This window comes from Harmonia axyridis, chromosome 1, assembly GCF_914767665.1.
Source record: "Harmonia axyridis chromosome 1, icHarAxyr1.1, whole genome shotgun sequence".
Taxonomy (NCBI): Eukaryota; Metazoa; Arthropoda; class Insecta; order Coleoptera; family Coccinellidae; genus Harmonia; species Harmonia axyridis.
This window is the reverse complement of record NC_059501.1, coordinates 48,810,627-48,834,176: the sequence shown is the minus strand read 5'-3', so window position 1 is coordinate 48,834,176 and position 23,550 is coordinate 48,810,627. Positions and strand designations below refer to the sequence as shown.

The 23,550-nt window shown below is 32.7% G+C and overlaps 2 protein-coding genes and 1 long non-coding RNA gene across 8 annotated transcripts in view; 2 read left to right on the top strand and 1 right to left on the bottom strand.

The window, feature by feature from the left end:
* The window catches only part of LOC123673404, a 26,114-nt gene extending 5,956 nt beyond the window's left edge, over window positions 1-20,158 (bottom strand). The window contains exons 1-2 of the long non-coding RNA XR_006746469.1: window positions 18,963-20,158; window positions 17,871-18,890 (exon numbers count right to left, since the gene is read on the bottom strand). This is a non-coding gene — a long non-coding RNA (uncharacterized LOC123673404). The remainder of the gene's footprint in view (window positions 1-17,870; window positions 18,891-18,962) is intronic.
* Window positions 1-23,550, top strand: part of LOC123673350 — a 66,254-nt gene that overhangs the window by 27,624 nt on the left and 15,080 nt on the right. The window lies entirely within an intron of this gene.
* LOC123673365 lies at window positions 20,158-23,550 on the top strand. 3 transcript variants are annotated; one of them, XR_006746465.1, is made up of 6 exons: window positions 20,158-20,764; window positions 20,852-21,052; window positions 21,348-21,416; window positions 21,534-21,712; window positions 21,834-22,062; window positions 22,467-23,550. XR_006746465.1 is itself a non-coding variant. In XM_045607855.1 (5 exons), exons 1-5 carry the CDS (start codon window positions 20,700-20,702, stop codon window positions 21,911-21,913), a joined length of 594 nt encoding a protein of 197 aa, XP_045463811.1. In that variant the 5' UTR covers window positions 20,158-20,699; the 3' UTR covers window positions 21,914-22,429. The 3 variants fall into 3 exon arrangements, 1 of the variants encoding a protein (XP_045463811.1); XR_006746466.1 differs by lacking the exon at window positions 21,348-21,416; XM_045607855.1 differs by lacking the exon at window positions 22,467-23,550 and having other exon boundaries at window positions 21,834-22,429.

Here is a 23,550-nt window from a genome sequence, read left to right as displayed (position 1 = left end):
TGAAATCAGAGAACATCAAAATAGATAATTTTTTTACACTTTCATAGACTTAAGTTTATATTTAATATTGTATTCCTTCTTTCAGAGCCCTGAAGGTATAACGAAACTGGTCGGAAACTAATAAATGGGATTTCCATGATTAATTTTTGACCTTTACCTGCTAATTTCATTCAATCGTACAGTCATTATCAAACAACAATATTATAAATTATGTACTGTATTTCTGTTTGTTCCATGTAGTGTGTCCATTGAAATATTAGATAATATAGGCAATATTATAAATTATGTACTGTATTTCTGTTTGTTCCATGTAGTGTGTCCATTGAAATATTAGATAGAAGATAGAAGTCAAATAATATAGAGTGAAATCAATTTTTGCTCTTTTTACTAGTAGAATTAAAGGCCGCTTACATTTCAAACTTTCCTGCGGTAATTTCAAATTTTCCCGCCCTGAAGAAAGCCTATTTCTCACTTTGCCCGTTGGTGTCGCTAGTGCGGACCTAATCAAGATGGCGGCTATTTTGTTTCCACAGATTAGTAGGGAGATTGCATTTCTTATTATTAGTATTCTGTGGTTTCACCCCCTGGTTCCTATACTAAGCGCGTTCGGTTATTACCTCGGACCGCTCGGACTTGTCTAAACCGTTCGTTTATTACATCCAGATTGGGGGGAATACACATCTGGAGCGTTCGGCAAAGAAATCTGATCAGTCAGATGTCGATCTTTTTCGTCGGACGTTTTCGACCTAGCAAAACGATTTTATCCAGAGAGTTTACCTTTGTCTATGGATTATTGGATTTTATCTGTCTTTAATGTTTGTTTATTTATATATATATATATATATATATTGTCTATATATATATATATTGTCTTATCAGTCGAATTCCCTTAAAGATTCACTATATATATATATATATATATATATATATATATATATATATATATATATATATATATATATATATATATATATATATATATTAGTGGGTTTCGTAGAGTTATCCGGACGCCAAGGCATCAAGGATAACCCTCTTTTTGATCAATGGGGGTATACGACCTTCCGTACGATATTCACGGTAATGTATATATATATATATATATATATATATATATATATATATATATATATATATATATATATATATATATATATATATATATCAGAAGTTTTCTTTTATATTTTTTTATTCTTGTAGTGGCATTATCCATTTTTTATACTTCTGAAATAAGTAGAATGAGATTAGTAACATAATTTAAATTGAACTAACCTGTTTCATACAAAATGAGCACTGCATATTTCATGGAATACTTCAAGTTGCCTTTTCTCTCAAAAAATGATTAGCACTATAATAAGTTTTAGATGAAAGACATTTGCTAACATTTCTCGAATAATCTTACCAAACTCTTCACATACTAATATTCCACTTCTTTCCCTTGGTTCTCACGATTTTCTCTGAACATTACAGGATATCTCCTTTCGTAGGAACCAGAAATGTTAAAAAAAGGTACTTTTTCTTATTATAATATGGATTGTGTCAACCAACTACATAGCACTGAATTTGTGAATTTCTTGCAATAAATAATTAATAATAATGAAGTCCATACCTTCAGAATTCCTTTTCAATATTGAAAACAAAATCAACTGAAAACTTCTTAGTACAGTTAAAAAAACTTAAATTTCTAACACCTTTTCAGCAGGCAAGACAGTAAAAGCGTGTATTATGATTATTTATTATGTTTTACCAATTATTTCATTTCATTTCGCCACGAAGGGCGCCACATGTAAATATCAAAGAACTGACATAACAGCTGATGCATTGTACCGTTCGTTTCAGATAAATCTTGATTATTTGTAAAATCTGTGGTCACGTGACTAAATAATCTGTCCGCTCTCGGATGCTATTGCCGAACGCGCTAACTGTGGTATGACATTGCGGCGCCGCCACGAAATAAAACTAATATTTTCAATTTGGTCGAATGTCATTCCATTCAAAAATTGACGAGTGCATTCACATGTTTTTAGACACCTTATCTCACAGATTACGGATAATCCGTAATCTGTGTCGCATGACAAGCGCTTTACGCGCGGTTTGACAACGCGCGTTTACAAGTACATGATTTTTTTTCGAAGCGTACACATGCCTACGCGCGTTTTTATGGACCGCGCGTAGAGCGCTGTTCTAGAGCTTGCCTGTAGTAACCGCGCGTTGGCTCGCGCTTTGAGATCATAGGTTTCTAATGTAACCGTTCAGATGAGCGCGCTTGCACGAGCTGATAGATGCCAGAGACGTATTTACGTATTTTCCTTCGATCCGTTCGGTCAGAAATATTTCAAAATGGAACCGGACGCTCCTAAATTATTCATAGATGAAATTGAGAATTTTCCTGTGATATGCGACATGACAAGTAGTGTATATTCAGATAAAAACTCAAGGAGACGGGCTTGGGAAGAACTCGTCATCATATCCTGTGAAGGAGATGCTAATGAAGAAAAAAAATATATTATGTGACCACATAAAAATGATAATAGCTCTTTATTTAGAAATCATGAGATACACGTGGAACGAATACAAATGAAGAGAAATAGTATCAAAATAACATTCACCTACCACTTAACAGCAGAAATCTTCTATACTAAGTATATGGTTCTAATTATAATTATTCAACAATGAATTAAATATCTTATTGTTAAATGGTTTATAATTATTTATTTCTTTGATTTCATTAGGCAGTCTATTGAAAAACTTTAAACAACTGTATTCTAGCTGCTATTTGTGTTGAATTTAATTTACATTTTTTTTTCTGTCGAGCCACGTGTCCTGCCCACTGCCACTTCAATTCTGCAACACGCGCTATAATATCTACGACTCTAATTCTTTGTCGGATTTCTTAATTCCTTTTTCTGTCTCTGAGACTGACATTGGGCGCGTTCAGCAGACACAACAGTTGTGGAACAGTTGTCAATATTCTATAAAGTTTCTGCTGAACGCGTTCGATCAATTTCCGCTAGGGAGCGTATGCTACGGAGCGGTCGCCATTTTCGGTAGCGAATTTATTTTAAGCTCCTTTTTGGTAACGTGTTGAGTTAGTGACAAGTGACATTTGTTTTGGGACGAAATTTGAATTTCAAACATAGCAAAGATGGAAACTTTTAGATATTCTTTTAATAATATTACTTATGGTGTGACAGAAACTCCACAAATTCATCAGAGACTACAAAATGGTAAGTTGCCACGGTAGTACTTTCTTTATTATAACCTGTGATAATAAATTCCAATTATAAAGTTGCTGATGAGACAATTAATCAGTCATAAACAATTAATTAATCAGGGTTGGGTTAAGTACTTTTAATCACAAATAAATTTTTAAATCTGAAATAACAATAACTATAATCTAATAAGTTTCTTACAAATATATAATTCTTAGTTCTAATAGACTGAATCGAAAGATTGCAATACCGTGCACTTAGGACAATTATACACTAATGAGTAATTTAGATAATGAAGTTCTAGTTAAAGCAGTCAAAATGTGAATGATGAAAAATTTAAAGTATCAAGCTAATATGGAATGTAATCTCTAAGAATAAGGATGAAGTTGAATTTGGAAAAATATACGATTAAGAAAATTTAAAAAAAGATACTCAATTTGGATAAGTTGAAATATAAGACAATATGAAATTATGAGTACTAAACTTTGAGAACTGCGAATACAAATCTGGAATATTAAATATACTGAATATAATGTGAAAATTACAATATTTAAATATTGGTAATGTTGATATGAGAAAATATAATAAAAATTTAGAAAAGGAAATGTGCCAAAGGTGAATTTAATATTATATCCAAAATTGTATCTAATCAACAATGAAGAAAAAAAAACCATGAGAAGGAACTTATCTTAAAATTAGGGTGAATCTCCTCCCCAAGCCAACTGTACCAAGTGACTCAAAATGAAACGGTACGAAAATCTCTAGCAACAAATGTAGGACCAATTGAACAATTTTCCCAGGAGGTATGCACCATTAACTCGCAATTTTCGTGAAGATCTTGAATGATACCAATACGTCCAATAGAAAAAAAATTACCATATAATAAAAATCTAAGAATGACAGAAAAAAGTAGGTATGTATTACTTTAAAATTCAATTCAAATTGATCACAAGGTAACTTACCCTCGTTGTCGAGGATTTTCACTCAATTGTAGCTCACAAAATAAATACTTGATTTGACTAGGCTATCCAAATTAAATTGATTATTGCCTTAGCAGAAAAATTAATTCAGCTACCATAATAAATTTCAAAAAATGCCGACTTTAAACTCTACTGCTCGCCAAAATTTCGTTGTTACTCTGTGAGAGGCTACGATGGAAAAAGAACGATATTCGAAATGCATTTTCAAAAGAACTCAAATTGAATGATAACCGAGATACAAAAAAATGAATGAAAAAACTGAACGTGTTGATGTTACTTTTTGTGTTTTAAATGCAAGTTTGAATTTAACGCTATAACATGACATCTACCGGCAATGCAACATACCTCCTGTTACAGAAATCATTAACCACAGGAACAAATTATAAGGAATACTGTAAATAATTAAATTCAAATTCAAACCGTAACATACCTCCCCTTCCCATAAAAAAAAAATCGAAGAAGAATCGCAAACCACCAAAATATGTTGATAACCCTTAGTACTACGAGGAAAAGGACCAATCAAATCAATAGCTATGTATTGCCAACATCTATTGTCATGAACGGGTTGGTCAGAGAAAGTTGACCAATCGTTCACTTATCTCCGGTTGAGATGTTCTTTTAACCCCTGGAAGAGCGGCTTTCCAGAGGTCTCGGAGAATTAATAATTATGTGAATTCACTAAGATGTTATGTGAGTCCGGCCTGTCGCTTTAATGGACAGGTCTTGTTAGTTGAATTTCCTTCTCTAGGGACAGGAATTAGTTTATTGGGTCAATGAAAATCGATTTTAATTTTAAAACTAAATATAATAAAGAAAAATAAAAAAAAATAACCAAAGTTACAATATCCCTTGAAATGTTGACTCAACGGCCAAAATTTTATAAAACAAAAAATGTCTCAAATAATCTGTTATTCAAACAAACGAAACAATATATCAACTTTGAATTTGGGAGAATCAGGACTACTCAAATAAACTTATTTTCATTGAAAAAAAAAACATTCAAACATCAACAAATAAAATGAAATTAATTAACCAAAAGACTTGCCCTTATCCCGCGATGCTAGGTAAGTATTTTAGGCCCTGCCTAAACCTAGTTTTAATTTTTCACAAACTGCTCACTCGAAAAACGTGTAATTTCTTATATAAAACTTCACTCCCGATCCGCGAACTCCGATCTGACCTAATTTATTCCAAAGAGATTAAAAAAAAAACAAATTCTAACTTTATCCCAAAAATTCCTAGTTTTCTACTTCTGACCTAATTTAACCGTTCTTACTAAGAGACCCTAAGCGATACTTAACTTCCTTTCTCAGAGCCAAAACAATTCCTTCTTCCAAAAAACTTGAAATTCATTCAACTGTCTATCATCTACTAAATTTATTACTCTGATATTGAAAAGGAATTGTTTTGCTCTAAGTCCGGTTTCGCGACCGACGTTCTAATTCCCAACCTTTCTCAATAAGAGACCCTAAGCGATACTGACTAACTCTTTTGACCTCCACAAAAAAAATCCTCACATCATACTTTCTAAGACCGCCCTAACTACTCCTCATGATACCATGTCAATTAGATCATTGGTTAGAACATTTTTCATCTTTTTTCAATAAGAGTCCTTACCTCTACTTCAAACTAAATTTTTCTGTCGATCTCAGCAAGAAACATACTTCAACTCCGCCTAAGACCTTTTTGCTGCGTCATCTGAGAAAGACCCTGACGGTTTTTTCGCATGTATCGAACTCAGATAAGTCAAGATTATTATTATTTTTCTTATCCGTAAAAAATATATCGATTTCACCAACGCCGTGAGACGGTTACTAAGAAAAGCATTGATTGGAAAATAAAACATCCTTATGCTAAGATAAGATCAGTCTAAACAAGTCGCGATCACTCTTTTGAATTTAACGTATATTCTCTCTGCATAATAATTTCTAATAATTTCGATAATTTTCAAATATCCGCTTTACTACATCACACCCTTATCCGAAAAAGTTGTGGCATTGGATGCCATAACTTTTCCCTCACTCTCATCCTTATTAATTTAATAGTCCTTCCTCTCCAATAATCACAATAACTGTAACTCCTATATCAAAATGATACTGGCTCAAAGTAATTTAAATTTTTCATTCTTAAACTAAAAACTCATCATTATCCAATATCAAACTGCTTACTAACAGATACAAAAAAAAACAAAAACCTATTAACCAAACTTTTCAAAAGCTAATCTTCAAAAAAAAACTATATCATTTCTTTCTACTCTAAGGTGTTAAAGTCTATGGTGGTATGTTTTCCGACATTATTCAATAATTCATATCAAATATTATTTACTCAAATAAAATGAAAAAGATAAAATCCAAATCCTAATATGTAATAAAACAAAAAAAATCAAAACAATCAAATCAATTCAAAATATTTTTCTTTTATGCACTTCACTAACTCCAGCATGGAGTTTGTTCACTTTTCGGGATTTCAAAATTTCACTATCGCGGCACTTCCTGGTTCCATAATACTGCTTACTCAGGTATGTCTGGTGGAATGGTACTGTATATTTCTTCCATGGATCTCATCTTCGTCACGGAAATAACCTTTTACTTCGACATCCATCAAAGTTCTGGTGATCTGCTCTTCTTCTGCTTGATGACGATTCATTTCTCTCATAGGACTTATATTTCATAGACTGGCTAGCTTTATTTTTCCATACAAACTTTCATATAAGGACTGTCGGTCATATAATTCCAAGGCCATATTTAATCATGCGAAATACAACGTTGAATACCATTGAAGTCCATTCATGAATACTCGACTATCGGTGAAGGAGCCATTTCTCCCAAATCAAACATACTCGTCGTCCAACGACATCTACTATGCTGCTACTCATTCAGCATATTTCTACCATTTACATCTTGGTTTCAAGATTCAGGATTCTCTGAGCATCTTCTTTATCCCCAGTTCCATTGTAATCCCATCTTCTTCTTCCTCCATTTCATAATCTTCTTTAGTCAACATATCTTCTTCCTCGTCTTCTTCTTCAACTATCACTCTAAAACTCCTCTTTATCTACAGCCTACTGATTGATTTACTCTCTAACCAGTTTATCGAAAAGGTGATCGTCACTTCTCAGGTAATGTTCAGTTTATAATCAACATTGATATATATTGTCTGACGTCATGATAGCATTTCAGTTTTGGACATCAACACACATAATTGGAAGTAAGGTTATTCCGTTAACTAGGATTTGATCCATCCATATTCCTGAAGATACTTCCTTCCTTGGTTGTAGACTCTTGAATTTGCAATTTTCCATAAAATATTACAAAACAAAAAAAAAATCTTTGCATTATTTCGCTCTAACTAGATATCATTATATCTCTTAAAATTTCGTAATCAAATAAAAAAAATAAAAAAACTCAAACCAACTAATTATATGAACATAACCACCATAAACGTTCATTGAATTTACCAACAAAAAAATTATTCCATATATTTTACTGTCAAACCCTTGGGTTGAATGTCTCCTTTATATTGTCTCACATTATCTATTCTGATTTCCAAATTAAAAAACTATTGCATTGAACAAATCATTAAAAATCTTTAAACAGTTACTCTCTTCTACTATTCATCTCAATCATCTGAGGAAATTGTTTGATAATAATCTTATCATTATCATAAAAACTTAAAGAGCGTTCGGCTGCTGAAGGCCACTTCTATAAACTAATCGGTAATAGAAGAGGGGTGAGGATGTCGTCTCAACGACAACTATCATCACCCAGCCGAAGCCCGAACATGCCCACTCTATAGCGCTCAAAATCTCCAAATTTGAAAAATTCTGTACGCATATACAAAGTATATGCGTACTTTATTATCATTTTGAGCAAATTGTTGCCTCTAAGCCGAAAAATATAAAGCATGGTTAAGACCAATTCAAGTCATCTTGTGTCCGAGACCAAAGACACAAGAATCAGGGCATAGAAACTTTTTCTTCAGGTCGAAAAGGTTCAAAAAGACCCCATCATCCTTTTTCATACAAGACGATGTCACAATCAATAGTATTTAAGTCAAATCCAGTATATTCAGCAAAAATCCGATATCCTTTACTTGTATATATATATATATGTCTCTCATATTATTTTTCATTTTAAATTTTTCATCAAAATTTTAAAAAATCTCATTATCCTCAAATCTAATATAATCAATTCATTCTTCTTACTTTTTTCTATCATCATTCCAAATTTTTAATATCCATTTACTTATTATTCCATAGAAATATTACGCTATAAATCCGCCTTACTTTATTCTGTCGTTGTTCAAAATATTTAATACTCATTTACTTCTTATCTCAAAGAAAAGGTTACACTATAAATCCGTTTTACTTTATTCTGTCGTCGCCGTCGTTCCAAATATGTGATACTCATTTTCAAAATAAACTGTTGAATATAACCAAAAAAAAAGTCTTTTTTTTTCTAAAAGAAAAATAAAACATCCATATCCCAAAATGGGAGCCTATATCCGGTAGAGTGGCTTCCTTGGAAGAAGGAGCCACTAGAATCTCACGTTGGGCAGGGTCGACTCAATTCCCTGAGGGACCTGTGTCCCACGTTACCCGTCAAAATTTCGAAATTGAAAGCAAACTCGGTTTTATATCATCCAAAAATTGCAAAAAAAAAAATTATCTTATCTCCCGAACAGCCTACACTACACCTTACCTACAATTTATTAACTCTTCACTATTTATAAAAATGGAGTTCAAAAACAAAATAAATCAACGTAAAATTGGCAACTCTCTATATACCTCACTTCTACTAGTTCTTACTAAATATCCTGAGTTCCACATAATTCTAGAATAATTTTAGTACAATGTTTCCCAGAAATTGAAACTGTAGTTATAATCCGAAATGCCTATTCTCCCTCTTTCTTTGTGTTCAAAATCAAACTATTTATCTACTTCATTGTCTTTTCAAGCCTTTCACTGTCAAAACTAAAAAAGTCCTTATTCATTTTTCTTGGAGTCAACTTTTTCCTAAACTCAAAATATTCGTATTCAGAATCATCTCAATAAAATCCTAAAATGAAAAAAACCACTAATGTTTCCTCATACAAAACTTTTATTGAAATTCCAAAACCTACTCAAAAAAACTATCTTCATTACTCCTTAAGTGTCTTTATTCCATAAATTGATTCCTTAAATAATTTTATAATACCCAAATTACTTATATGTCTCTTCAACTATTTCGAGAATCAAACTCAAAATCATAAATCCCAAAAAAACTTATTCTGATTTCACTTCGCTATACTTCTCAAGTTCCTTAATCTGAAATAAAATTAATCAAATTTTACCAATATTATCAATTATCAATCATTTTACGCAATTATCAAAAATCTCAAAAAAAAACAAATTTTCCTAAATTCATCAAACCCATAAAAAAAAAATCACCAAAATTTCCATTACTTATCCAAAATGTCGAAAATTTACCAAAATATGAATAATCTATATTACAATGGATTTATCTGTATGTACCGTTATCTATTAATCCCAACCCCATCGATCCGGTGGGCGACGTACTCTAGTCGATCTACCTAGAGGGATTTCTTCCTCCTCTATTTCCTCATTTTCAAATTGCGCTCGATTCAACCTCATAATCATCCTCATCGGCGAAAATTTTCGTATCTCAGTCCGTTCATCATCAGATTCAGTCTCGCTACCGTCCGTATCTAATTTCTCCGAACCGTCGGATTCTTCTATATCAATCCCAAACTCTCGATTTCTCGCGGTATACGGTTTTAACCTATCTACATGAACGACTTGTTCCTCTCTACCCCCACATTTCCTAATTCTATAGGTCATAGGACCAAGCAATTCCACAATCCTACAAGGTCCTACCCAAGGTTCCATTAACTTTTTTGATATACCCTGTTTCGCCGATATTTTTTTCAAATAAACTAATTCCCCTACGTCAAATTTAGGGTCCACTGTATTTTTGTCAGATTTCTCAACCCTATAAGATTTTACCTTTTTTATTGGCTTAGTTAATTCCCGAGATTTCGTACTTGTAATATTTTGCTTCGAAATTTTTCCTTTTCCACGGATTTTTTTCTCATCTCTTTCGGTCATCCCTTTCGTTTCGTCAACGCTTATTTCTTCAATATCGCTATCTGATTGATTAATCTCTTCTCGTTTTGAAAAACCCTTTGTTTCAAATTCCGCTATATTTTCCACTTGAATGCCTATATCTCTCATCGCCAAATTTCTTTTCTCCTCGTAATTTTCCGTTTGAGTACCGACCTCCGTCTTTACCTGCAATTCCTCTCTTTCACCTTGTTCTTCCAAACTAACCTGCCTAACCCTGAAGTGATTAACTTGTATTTCCTCTTTCTTCTCCTCTGTATATCTATCCCCTGTATATATACCTTCATTCAAATCTTTATTCAGAAATTTAAACTCTCTTCCCCACATAATTACCGATGGTTCGTGTTCATACTTAATATGCGCTTGATTTTCCTTAAGAAAATCCCTACCTAGTATTATATCAACGTTTCCTAATGTTTCATCATCCACTAATATAACCGTACAATCTATCTTCAATCCTTCTCCTATTGGACTCACCGCAATATTCGCCGTACCCCAGGTACGTACATTGTGACCTGATACGCTTGTTAAATCACAGTCAACACCGTATTCATTGACCTCGTCTCTTGAAATCAATCCTCTTTTTACGAGAGACACCGCTGCCCCTGTATCTATCAAACAAACACCTATCTTTCCGTTGATACTTAATTTTATCAAATGTGGTACGTCATGCATTCCTGCCGAATGTACTTCCGGAAAGACCAGGACCGTACGTTCCCTAAATTCCCTTCTAGGTAGCCGCATTTTTGGAGAACGCAATCCGTTCTGAGTATCAACATCCTTATTACACGTATTTACCGGTAATTTCTCTTTCTCGCTTAGTTTCTCCGACCTAACTCGATTCACACGATTCTCTTCAAATTTTCCCCATGATCCCATATTACTTGTTCCCTGATTACACGATTCAACTTTCTTTCTCATCTCTATAGTCTTTTTCGTCTTTTCAAATGGCAAATTTATTTTTCGTGAAAAATCTCTATTGATATGTATCGTCCCAATGTCAAAATCCTTTCGTCCGCCTGGTTCTATCTCACGATCGTTCCTAGCACATTCCTTTACCCAGCGCCCCGGCTGATTATCGATATTTCGCACTCCTTGAGTTTTATGTATCGCTCTCGCATTATTCCTACATTCCCTTGCGAAATGACCTGATTGACCACACGAAAAACAAATATTCTCAACTTTTTGTCCTCTTTTTCCACCACTTAATCCAGTATTCCTACAATTTTTCGCAATATGTCCTTTCTTCTCGCATAATTGGCAAGTTATTTCACATTCAATTACCGATATTTTTGAATTAAATGACCTGTATCCCTGAATAATTCTATTTTTCATTTCATGTAATTTTACCAATTCTTCCGCTTTTTCTAAATCCAAATTTTTCTCTAGTAACAAAAACATACCAACCTCTTTCATAATATCTTTTCGAAGTCCCATTTTAAATTGATTTAAAATCAAATTCCTATTTATCTTTCTAATACCTAATTCTTCATCTTTCGTCGCTCCTACCAAATCTTCAGTTAATAATTCCGCGCCTATTGTTCTTAATCTGGTACAAAATGAAGATACATCCTCATCTTGTCCTTGTATACATCTACTCAAATTCCACTGACATTCTCCCGGTAATTTTTGCGACATAAATTTTTCAATTAGTCTCAATTTTAATTCTGCATAAGTCAATAAATTTAAAGTAACATCTGATTTAAAATAGCTGTATGCTTCGCCTACTAATTTTAGTTTCAATAGAGTGAGGGTTTCGTCCTCACTCCATCCTTCTATTTTTGCCCTTAGTTCTAATTTATCAAAATATCTCAAAGCTTCTTTTCCTGAAAAATTTTCCAAGGTAGTCAACATCATTCCTAGCGAATAACATTGCATATTTACTATTGCCGGATTCACAGGTGGATTTCCGCTATTAATAGTACCAGGTAGAGGAGGTGTAATCGACATTTTCAATTAAATTTGAATACCCAAAAATTAATAACAATCATACAACCAATACAATAATTTACCTTTACCCTTATATATTTGGTATCCCACGTTGATCAACTGTCTGACCTTTACCTGAAATTCCCTAAATTTCTTTCTAACACCGAAAACTAGTAAATTCCAAAACTTACTTAAAAATAATTTTGTGAGAAAAATCACTTCAATTGAAAAAATGTCCCAATTAATTATGAAAATTATTTATTCACTTCTACTTCTAGATTTAGAAAATTAACGTTCAACGAAATAAATTAACTAAGTATAATTCAGGCCCAACAGCTGATTTTCTCCAACTTCCTAAATAACATACCTAAATATAAAAAAAAATCAGAATCCGACACAGTCCTCCACCTCAACAAAATTAAATGTTTTCACCCCTGATAAAAACAACAATACACTCAAAATAATTCAAATTCCAAAATATCGATCATACACCAAGAATACAAGGTCTATTCATCCAAAAGTCTCCCAATTCAACAGCTTCTTTCTCAAACTTTACTCTAATACTTCAATGTTATCAATCCTCAAAATTTCAACTACCAAAAATTAACTTTTTGAAAAATATCCGATCCCAGACAGAAAAAAAAATCAAGTATTATCTCTTAAGCTATTACCAATTTGTCATATTATCCCAGAGAAACAAAAATCAACTAATATCCCTTAAGCTGTCACCAATTTGTCATTAACGGGTTGGTCAGAGAAAGTTGACCAATCGTTCACTTATCTCCGGTTGAGATGTTCTTTTAACCCCTGGAAGAGCGGCTTTCCAGAGGTCTCGGAGAATTAATAATTATGTGAATTCACTAAGATGTTATGTGAGTCCGGCCTGTCGCTTTAATGGACAGGTCTTGTTAGTTGAATTTCCTTCTCTAGGGACAGGAATTAGTTTATTGGGTCAATGAAAATCGATTTTAATTTTAAAACTAAATATAATAAAGAAAAATAAAAAAAAATAACCAAAGTTACAATATCCCTTGAAATGTTGACTCAACGGCCAAAATTTTATAAAACAAAAAATGTCTCAAATAATCTGTTATTCAAACAAACGAAACAATATATCAACTTTGAATTTGGGAGAATCAGGACTACTCAAATAAACTTATTTTCATTGAAAAAAAAAACATTCAAACATCAACAAATAAAATGAAATTAATTAACCAAAAGACTTGCCCTTATCCCGCGATGCTAGGTAAGTATTTTAGGCCCTGCCTAAACCTAGTTTTAATTTTTCACAAACTGCTCACTCGAAAAACGTGTAATTTCTTATATAAAACTTCACTCCCGATCCGCGAACTCCGATCTGACCTAATTTATTCCAAAGAGATTAAAAAAAAAACAAATTCTAACTTTATCCCAAAAATTCCTAGTTTTCTACTTCTGACCTAATTTAACCGTTCTTACTAAGAGACCCTAAGCGATACTTAACTTCCTTTCTCAGAGCCAAAACAATTCCTTCTTCCAAAAAACTTGAAATTCATTCAACTGTCTATCATCTACTAAATTTATTACTCTGATATTGAAAAGGAATTGTTTTGCTCTAAGTCCGGTTTCGCGACCGACGTTCTAATTCCCAACCTTTCTCAATAAGAGACCCTAAGCGATACTGACTAACTCTTTTGACCTCCACAAAAAAAATCCTCACATCATACTTTCTAAGACCGCCCTAACTACTCCTCATGATACCATGTCAATTAGATCATTGGTTAGAACATTTTTCATCTTTTTTCAATAAGAGTCCTTACCTCTACTTCAAACTAAATTTTTCTGTCGATCTCAGCAAGAAACATACTTCAACTCCGCCTAAGACCTTTTTGCTGCGTCATCTGAGAAAGACCCTGACGGTTTTTTCGCATGTATCGAACTCAGATAAGTCAAGATTATTATTATTTTTCTTATCCGTAAAAAATATATCGATTTCACCAACGCCGTGAGACGGTTACTAAGAAAAGCATTGATTGGAAAATAAAACATCCTTATGCTAAGATAAGATCAGTCTAAACAAGTCGCGATCACTCTTTTGAATTTAACGTATATTCTCTCTGCATAATAATTTCTAATAATTTCGATAATTTTCAAATATCCGCTTTACTACACTATTAACTTCAGGTTTCTTACCCATTATACCAGCTTTTAGTTTTTGTTCCGGTTTATGTGCAGCACATATTTTACATTTATTTACATATCTAGTAATATCATGCTGCATCCCAGGCCAACAATAATTTTCCAAAATTCTATGGTATGTTTTGTATATACCGAAATGTCCTCCACTTGTAGGATCATCGTGAAATTTCTTGAGTAACTCAATACGTTTTTCTTTAGGTACTACTTGCTTCCATGTAGTTGCATCAGATGAGGTCTTACCCATATTTTTATATAAAATTCCGCCGTCAGAAATTCTAAAATTTGAATATTTCAAAGGATTTATCTTAACTTGATTTACAAGCTTATTGTACCAAGAATCCTTGATATTTTCCAATGAAATTTCAGACATGACAAAAGTTTCCTCAGGAATTGCTCTAGAAAGGCAATCTGGTACTTGATGAAATCTTCCTGGTCTATGCAAAATAGTGAAATTGTACATTTGAAGTTTTAGTACCCATCTTCCTAGTCTACCGTGTGGGTCTTTAAGATTATTAAGCCAAAGTAAACTATGATGATCTGTGATTACTGTAAAATTTGGAGCACCTTCTAAATAACAACGTAATTTTTCTATTGACCACAGCACGCTTAAACATTCAAGTTCAGTTGCTGAAAAATTTCTCTCAGTACGAGTTAAACTCCGAGAAAGATAGCAAATTACGTGTTCTCTACCATCATAAACCTGAGATAAAACGCAACCAAGGCCATAAGAGCTAGCATCACATTCAAGAATAAATGGATATTCGAAATTTGGACAAGCCAAAATTGGAGCACTCACTAAAAGATCTTTAATTTTAGCGAAAGCTTGTTCACAGTCGGCTGACCATACAAATTTACAATTTTTACGAGTAAGTTTAGTGATGGGTTCTGTGATAGTCGACAGGTCTGGAATAAATTTACGATACCACATAATCATGCCAATTATTCTCTTCACCTCCCTAGGTGACTTTGGGCTGGGCATATTAACTATCGCACTTATTTTATCTGGATCTACAGCTAAACCGTTCCTATTTACTATATATCCTAAAAATTTCAACTCTGGTCTACAAAATACACATTTTTCCTTGTTCAGAACTAAATTTGCCTGTGCTAATTTGTCGAGAATACTTTCTAATATACGCAAATGAGTTTCGAAGTCAGGTGTTACTATAATTATATCATCCAAATATCTGAATACGTAACCTGGAAATTCGGCAAGTAAAACATCTATTATTTTTTGAAATGTTCCAGGGGCATTAGTTAAACCGAATGCCAATCTTTTAAATTGAAACAACCCGCGTCCTGGAATGGTAAACGCTGTATATTGTTTACTTTTCTCGGAAAGTTTTATTTGCCAATAAGCGTTTTTTATATCCAACGAAGTAAGATATTTAGCATTACCTAAACTATCGAGAATTGAGGAAATATGTGGTAAAGGATAAGCACACTTCTCAGTTACAGCGTTTAGCTTTCGGAAATCAACACAAAATCTATAAGTGTTATCCTTTTTTGGAACCATAAGAATTGGTGAACTCCAACCACTATTAGAAGGTTCAATTACATCTAAATCGAGCATTTTATCTATTTCCTCATTTATTATAGTTTGCATGTAAGGACTCACTGGATAATATTTAGATTTTATAGGTTTACAGCTCGTTATTATTTCATGCTCAATATCTTTGACACAACCCAATTTTACATTCTGCATTCTATTGAAATAACCATCAACAATCTGATTTAGTTTTTTCCTCTGACAATTCGTTAAATCATCAGAAGTTTGTAAAGAATTCAGAGAATCAGAATAAAAAGATTGTTCTTCACTAAAGCTCCAATAACCTTTCCTCAAATCTGGAACTATACCCATCTTAATCCAAAAAACCGTTCCCAGTACAATGCTATGACGTAAGTCAGACAATACAAAGCATTTAAATATATGTGTCTTATTTTCCAAAGTAATAGGTATATTGACAAATCCTAAGCATTTAAGTTCCTGATTATTCGCTAAAACGCATGACGACACATTTTCCGTATGTAAGACTATTCCTAACTGATGTAAAAATTCGTAAGTGGATTCATTGATGAATATTTGATTAGCTCCTGAGTCTAATAATCCTTTAAATTTTTTATTATAAATGTCTACTGAAATATATGGACACTCTCCTCCTGAAACTCCGTCTAAAATATAATTTAAAACTGGTTTATATTTATTATTGAAAGTTTCGATTTCTTCTTTAGAACAAACAAAATCTGAAGTATCCGAACCCAAATCATAATAATCATCTGAAGATATATGTTGATTAACCGATAAAGGTTCTGAAGTCGAAGCTCGGTCCACACTTGACTTCCTTAGTGGTTTAAATTACAACTTGGACAATTTAATTTTGTAAATCCGAACCTACCACAATTGTAACATCGAATTGATTTTACTGTGCAATGTCTAGCTAAATGATTTTTTCTCAGTTTCACCTTGAGTTCTTCCTTTAATTTGTTCAAAGATTTTTCTGTCTCCATCTCTGAAAAATTCATCTCGAAAAATAGCAATAAGTTCTTTCCAATCATCAACCAAACTCTTGACCGCTCTATAGTATACTAGTGCTTCACCCTCGAACAATTCTGATGCGATTCTGAACATAAATTCTTCCGAATAACCTCTTGCTTCCATAATATCATTTACTCTTTCGAAAAAAGCATTCATTCATTCAAGCTCAGAGAATCGTTTCTACCTGAATATTTAATTCCCAGACTTTTCAAGTGAATTTTAGGATCTACTACATTCAAATTTTGCATCATATTAGTCGCTGTTGTTAAGCTGTTATTTTGAATATTACCAGAAACATTAGCAGATAAATTTTTTGTTGGTGTCGAACTCACGGCTTTTTGATTCAAGAAACTTTGCTCGAATTCTACCTCCGCAGGCAATGATTTTGGAGCCTTAGAATCACCCATTAATTTACTCTCATATGAAGACATTAAGCGCAAACTCGCAGTGAGTAACTTAGATCTTAATTCACATAAGGTTTTATCCTGTTCAGATGGTTTGATTCTTTCTACTCTACCCAATAAATGACTTAATTTTGTTCTAATTTTGCGTTGCATAGAACCTGAAAAAGGTTCTTTGAGATAAACTTCAATTTCGTCAACCTTAGCAGAACATATATCCAATTCTACTTTTGCATCAAAATTATAAAATTCCTTGAATGATTGTCCCTCTGACTCTAATTTCAATAAACCTCGTAACATTTTGATCAACTCCGAAACTGACCCTTCAGGTTTCAGACCTCTTAACGCAATTTCATACTCTAGTTCCTCTTTAATTAACCGATCGGGTTCAATTTTCAAAAACATGGTAGCCATATTTAAAAAATGTGTCTATTCCAGTGTAAAAGTCAAAATTATATAAATGAAAATAACGTAGCAAAAAAAATGGTCCAAACAGAGAAAAGAAAAGTGTCTCACCAAAAACCGAAAATTTCACAGCTCAAAATGATGGTGTTCCCTCATCATGAACTGATCCTCCTCAAAGAACAGTATGACTTGGTTTCAGTAATGAACAATGTCCTGTACAATTGTCGATTAATCGTGTATTGGTTGTTACGTTGGGCGCCAATTGCCACGGTAGTACTTTCTTTATTATAACCTGTGATAATAAATTCCAATTATAAAGTTGCTGATGAGACAATTAATCAGTCATAAACAATTAATTAATCAGGGTTGGGTTAAGTACTTTTAATCACAAATAAATTTTTAAATCTGAAATAACAATAACTATAATCTAATAAGTTTCTTACAAATATATAATTCTTAGTTCTAATAGACTGAATCGAAAGATTGCAATACCGTGCACTTAGGACAATTATACACTAATGAGTAATTTAGATAATGAAGTTCTAGTTAAAGCAGTCAAAATGTGAATGATGAAAAATTTAAAGTATCAAGCTAATATGGAATGTAATCTCTAAGAATAAGGATGAAGTTGAATTTGGAAAAATATACGATTAAGAAAATTTAAAAAAAGATACTCAATTTGGATAAGTTGAAATATAAGACAATATGAAATTATGAGTACTAAACTTTGAGAACTGCGAATACAAATCTGGAATATTAAATATACTGAATATAATGTGAAAATTACAATATTTAAATATTGGTAATGTTAATATGAGAAAATATAATAAAAATTTAGAAAAGGAAATGTGCCAAAGGTGAATTTAATATTATATCCAAAATTGTATCTAATCAACAATGAAGAAAAAAAACCATGAGAAGGAACTTATCTTAAAATTAGGGTGAATCTCCTCCCCAAGCCAACTGTACCAAGTGACTCAAAATGAAACGGTACGAAAATCTCTAGCAACAAATGTAGGACCAATTGAACAATTTTCCCAGGAGGTATGCACCATTAACTCGCAATTTTCGTGAAGATCTTGAATGATACCAATACGTCCAATAGAAAAAAAATTACCATATAATAAAAATCTAAGAATGACAGAAAAAAGTAGGTATGTATTACTTTAAAATTCAATTCAAATTGATCACAAGGTAACTTACCCTCGTTGTCGAGGATTTTCACTCAATTGTAGCTCACAAAATAAATACTTGATTTGACTAGGCTATCCAAATTAAATTGATTATTGCCTTAGCAGAAAAATTAATTCAGCTACCATAATAAATTTCAAAAAATGCCGACTTTAAACTCTACTGCTCGCCAAAATTTCGTTGTTACTCTGTGAGAGGCTACGATGGAAAAAGAACGATATTCGAAATGCATTTTCAAAAGAACTCAAATTGAATGATAACCGAGATACAAAAAAATGAATGAAAAAACTGAACGTGTTGATGTTACTTTTTGTGTTTTAAATGCAAGTTTGAATTTAACGCTATAACATGACATCTACCGGCAATGCAACATACCTCCTGTTACAGAAATCATTAACCTTTCTTCTTCTTTGAGTGCCGTCTCCTCAACGGAGGTTGGCGACCATCAACTGGAATTCCTCTCTGTCTCGTGCCAAATGGATGATCGTACTGGCCTCTCTTATATCAAACCACTGGCGTAGATTTCGCAGCCAAGAGAATCTTTTACGCCCGACGCCTCTTCGTCCTTCGATCTTTCCCTCAACGATTAGTTGCAGAAAACTGTACTTGCTGTTCCTGAAAATATGGCCGAAATAAGCTGCTTTTCTTCGCTTTACTGTTGTTAAAAGCTCCCGTTCTTTATCCATTCTTTCGAGTACCCTATCATTTGTTACTCGTTCGGTCCATGATATCTTTAGTATCCGTCGGTATAACCACATCTCAAAAGAATCCAAACGTGACATGGTCCGCGCCTTCAGCGTCCACCCCTCAACTCCGTATAACAGTGTGGACAGTACATAGCATTTGGTGGCTCGCCATCGAGTAGTCAAACTCAGATCACGGTTGCAAAGCAATGTCTTGATTTTAAAAAAGGTACTTCTAGCTATTTCTATTCTACTCCTAATTTCTTCATCAGGATCCCATTCGTCATTCAGCCAGCATCCCAGGTATTTAAATCTTCTTACTCTTTCTATTTCCTGATCTTCTATCCGTATCCTGACATGATCAATATTTATTTTAGTGATGACCATAAATTTTGTCTTCTTTATGTTTATCTTGAGACCATACTTAAGACCAACATTATTCACTCTGTCCACCAGGCACTGGAGTTCTTTCTCATCGCTAGCTAGAAGCACCGTATCATCAGCATACCGGATGTTATTGATGGGTTTACCCATAGACGTATCAAAAGAGACCTGATTGTTTACATTTGAAAGTGAGGCCAACATTCACTAGTCCACTATTTGTACTGGCCGACTGTAATCTGGTCTATTTCACTGGGGGAAAGCACTGTTGCCAGATTTATCATTTGGGCTGATGTTTCGGTTCAAAACTTCGTCCGCAGTTCATGTCTATGCGTTCTTCAACTTACTCCGAGTAAGCTATGATTACTCAAAAGCGTTCACAAACGTACTATTCCTTCCTCTGAGTATGCTCTTCGAGTATCACGGCTTACTCGGAGTAAATTTAAGAACGCAACCCTTGAATGATTCGGCGTCTGGGGAAGTGCGGCAACACTGTGCTTATTAAATGACGGCAAATTGTCAAGATGGCAGGTTTCTTTCACGTGGTCTGTCACATTCGTTGCATCGTTGTCAGGTCGAATCCTGAGATATTTAAGGAGATTTAAGGAAATAAATTTGTGTGCTCTAATATTTATTTCGTGATTTGAGCGTTTTAGGCTGAATTTAGTTGAATATATATTTAAATATGATTCGTCAGTGTGAAATTTGTAAGAAAAGTAAGATTTCCCATCCGGATTTATCTTTTCATAAGTAAGTAAAAAAATGTCATATATTCCAGTGACGTAGGTAGATAAAATTATGTAGAATTAGAATAATGTGATTGAATATTCATTTCAGATTTCCATCTGATACCGAAAAGAGAGGAATTTGGGCTTCGCTCCTTGGATTTGAAAGCGTTAATTTCACTAAGAAGTTAGTATTTATTTGTTCGAACCATTTCAATCCAGACGATATTGAAATAAGGCCAAATGGAAAATTCCTCAAGCCAGATGTTGTCCCATTACCTTATCATACAACATTCGAGATTTCAAATGAAAGGTAATATGATTTAAAAAAAAATATGGTTACCAAAAATATTCCTCTGCTAATACTGAGATTACATCTACACAATATGTTTTGTTGTTTGATGTTGATAATTTGTTGTATTGCTCTATCTCAAAAGAATATATATATATATATATATATATATATAATTTATTGTGATAATAATATAATATAAATAGTAACTATTTTAAACATACTTGATTTTATAATGGTGTTACTGAGTCTTTATATTCATTCTACTATTAGTATCGATATATATTATTTTTAATGTTTCGGAAATATATTTCAGTTCAGACACAGTATCCGAACAAGTATCCGAACAAGAAGATAGTCGTATCAGCCCAACTACAGAGACAATGTGAGTTCTTGAGACAAAAATTAAAATTTTTTGCTTCCACATCTTAACCATTTAACCTCAAACAATTGCTTTGATCAATTGCTTCTGGATAATTTTTTATTTACTTGCTCTTTTTAGGTTGTTTGGAGTGGCAAGTAACCAGTTTGATGTTGAAGCTCTGTCTAAAAGCTCATCATCATCTTCAGCAACTCTTACTGCTTCATCTTCAGTTACTCTTACAGCCTCAGAGTGTGAAAACGAACTTTCTAAGACAATTTTTGTTGAACCATCATCCCAAAATGTTCCAAAAAAAAAAGGTAGGTATTTCAGGAAGCTTCATGATTAAAAAAAAATTTCCACAATGTTATTTGATAATATGAATCATCTCATCATATGCATATTGAAGTATAAGAGTTGACTAAATTTTATTCATTACAGAAAGAGGAGCTATTTTGGCGATTTGTCAAGCAGTGATTTCTCGACACCAGAGAAGCGAAGGAAAAGTTTTCACGGTATAAAGAAAATTGTCAGAAAACAAAAAGTGAGAATACATTCTCTTTAAAATAAGGTCCGTCGTCAAAGGCTTCGAATAACATCATTGAAAAGTTTGGTGTCATTTTTGAATGAAAAGTTTCTTTTATCAGAGGAATCAGAACACACATTATTGGTAAGCAATTATGAAAAAAGTCTTTCAACTAACCAACCTAATATTTTAACATAACTATTGAAATTTTCTTCACAATAACCTTTTCTGCAATATAGATAAAAAATATTGATAGTTTTAAAGTTTTTGACATAGAATTTATAGTGGAACATTTGTTTCATTTCATTGAGGCTGTTTCTATCAATTTGAATATAAATATATAGGTACTATATATAGGGGAGGCCTATGTCCAGCAGTGGACGGTTTAGGGCTGAATGATGATGATGATATAGGTACTAATATCTGTATAAAATTACGACTTTCGGTTTGACCTTGTGAGTAACTAAGAAGCACGGAACACAGGCTTGACTCCTTCAAATCACAATTCTCTATTTATTCTTATTGATTGAAAATTTTAATTTTTACAGGCATCAATCCCCAAAACAGCTTGAGATTTGTTTAAGAGAATGTTGCGAGGCCCCACAAGGCAAAAATATGAACCAAGCTTGTGATCATTTGCATTGACTTTGGCATTTTATTCACCGAAGGCATATATGTTAGAAAAACCTTCAATGACAGTTTACCACATTTGGGAACAATATCCAAATGGTATCGATCAGTTGATGGTACTCCTGGTTTTACCAAAGGGTACATATGTTCCATTATGATGCATTGATTATTCAAATATCATTTCAAAAGTATTGTAAGAAGTTTTTAGTTTGTTCATTTTTTATTGGCTATCTATTCTTGATTCTGGTTATAGGTTAGTGTAATGTTATGATTTTGTATTCATTGAATGAAAACTTGTTATACTGAAACATTAATCGAGAAAAGTCAATAGAACAAAACAATATCAGAATTATATGTAGGTATATTAAAATTTAACTCTGTTTTAGTTCAAAATAACAACTAGCTGTGAATTGTTTTTTTTTGTCAGGTGTTAAGGAATGAAATCTTGTCAAAAACTGTAGGCCCCGATACCATAATATGTAATTGATTGTTTCTTGAAAAAATAAATCATTTGTTTGGGAGCTGTAGGTATCTAGTCAAGCATCAGCATACAATTAAATATCTCAGATATACTAAACTCAATTAAATATGCCATATCTGTATCTACCCTTTGTATTATTTGTATTTTACAATAAATTGCTTGATGACATCAAAAGATTAAATGAACAAAGTTTCGATAAAAAAGTAAAGGAATTATTGCTGCAGAACACATACATATACAGCCTAAAAGAGTTTTAAAATGTTTGTGTATGTAATTTGTTTTTTAAACCTGATTGAATTTTTATGACAAACCGTGAAAATTATTGACAGTGAATATTTATAGTGTACAATGTGATGTAGTACATATGTAAATAAATATTATTATTATGAAGTTTTGTAACTTCAAGGCTATGAATTGTTTTTTTTTTGTTATGTGTCAAGAAATTAAATCTTGTCAAAAACTGTAGGCCCTAATTCCATAATATGTAATTGTTCCTCGAAAAAATAAATTATTTGTTTAGA

Coding starts and splice junctions, on each gene's coding strand:
- LOC123673365 (XM_045607855.1), top strand. CDS start 20,700: ATGATTCGTCAGTGTGAAATTTGTAAGAAAAGTAAGATTTCCCATCCG. Junction 21,417..21,533: donor AGCCCAACTACAGAGACAAT/GTGAGTTCTTGA, acceptor TGCTCTTTTTAG/GTTGTTTGGAGTGGCAAGTA. Junction 21,713..21,833: donor AAATGTTCCAAAAAAAAAAG/GTAGGTATTTCA, acceptor TATTCATTACAG/AAAGAGGAGCTATTTTGGCG.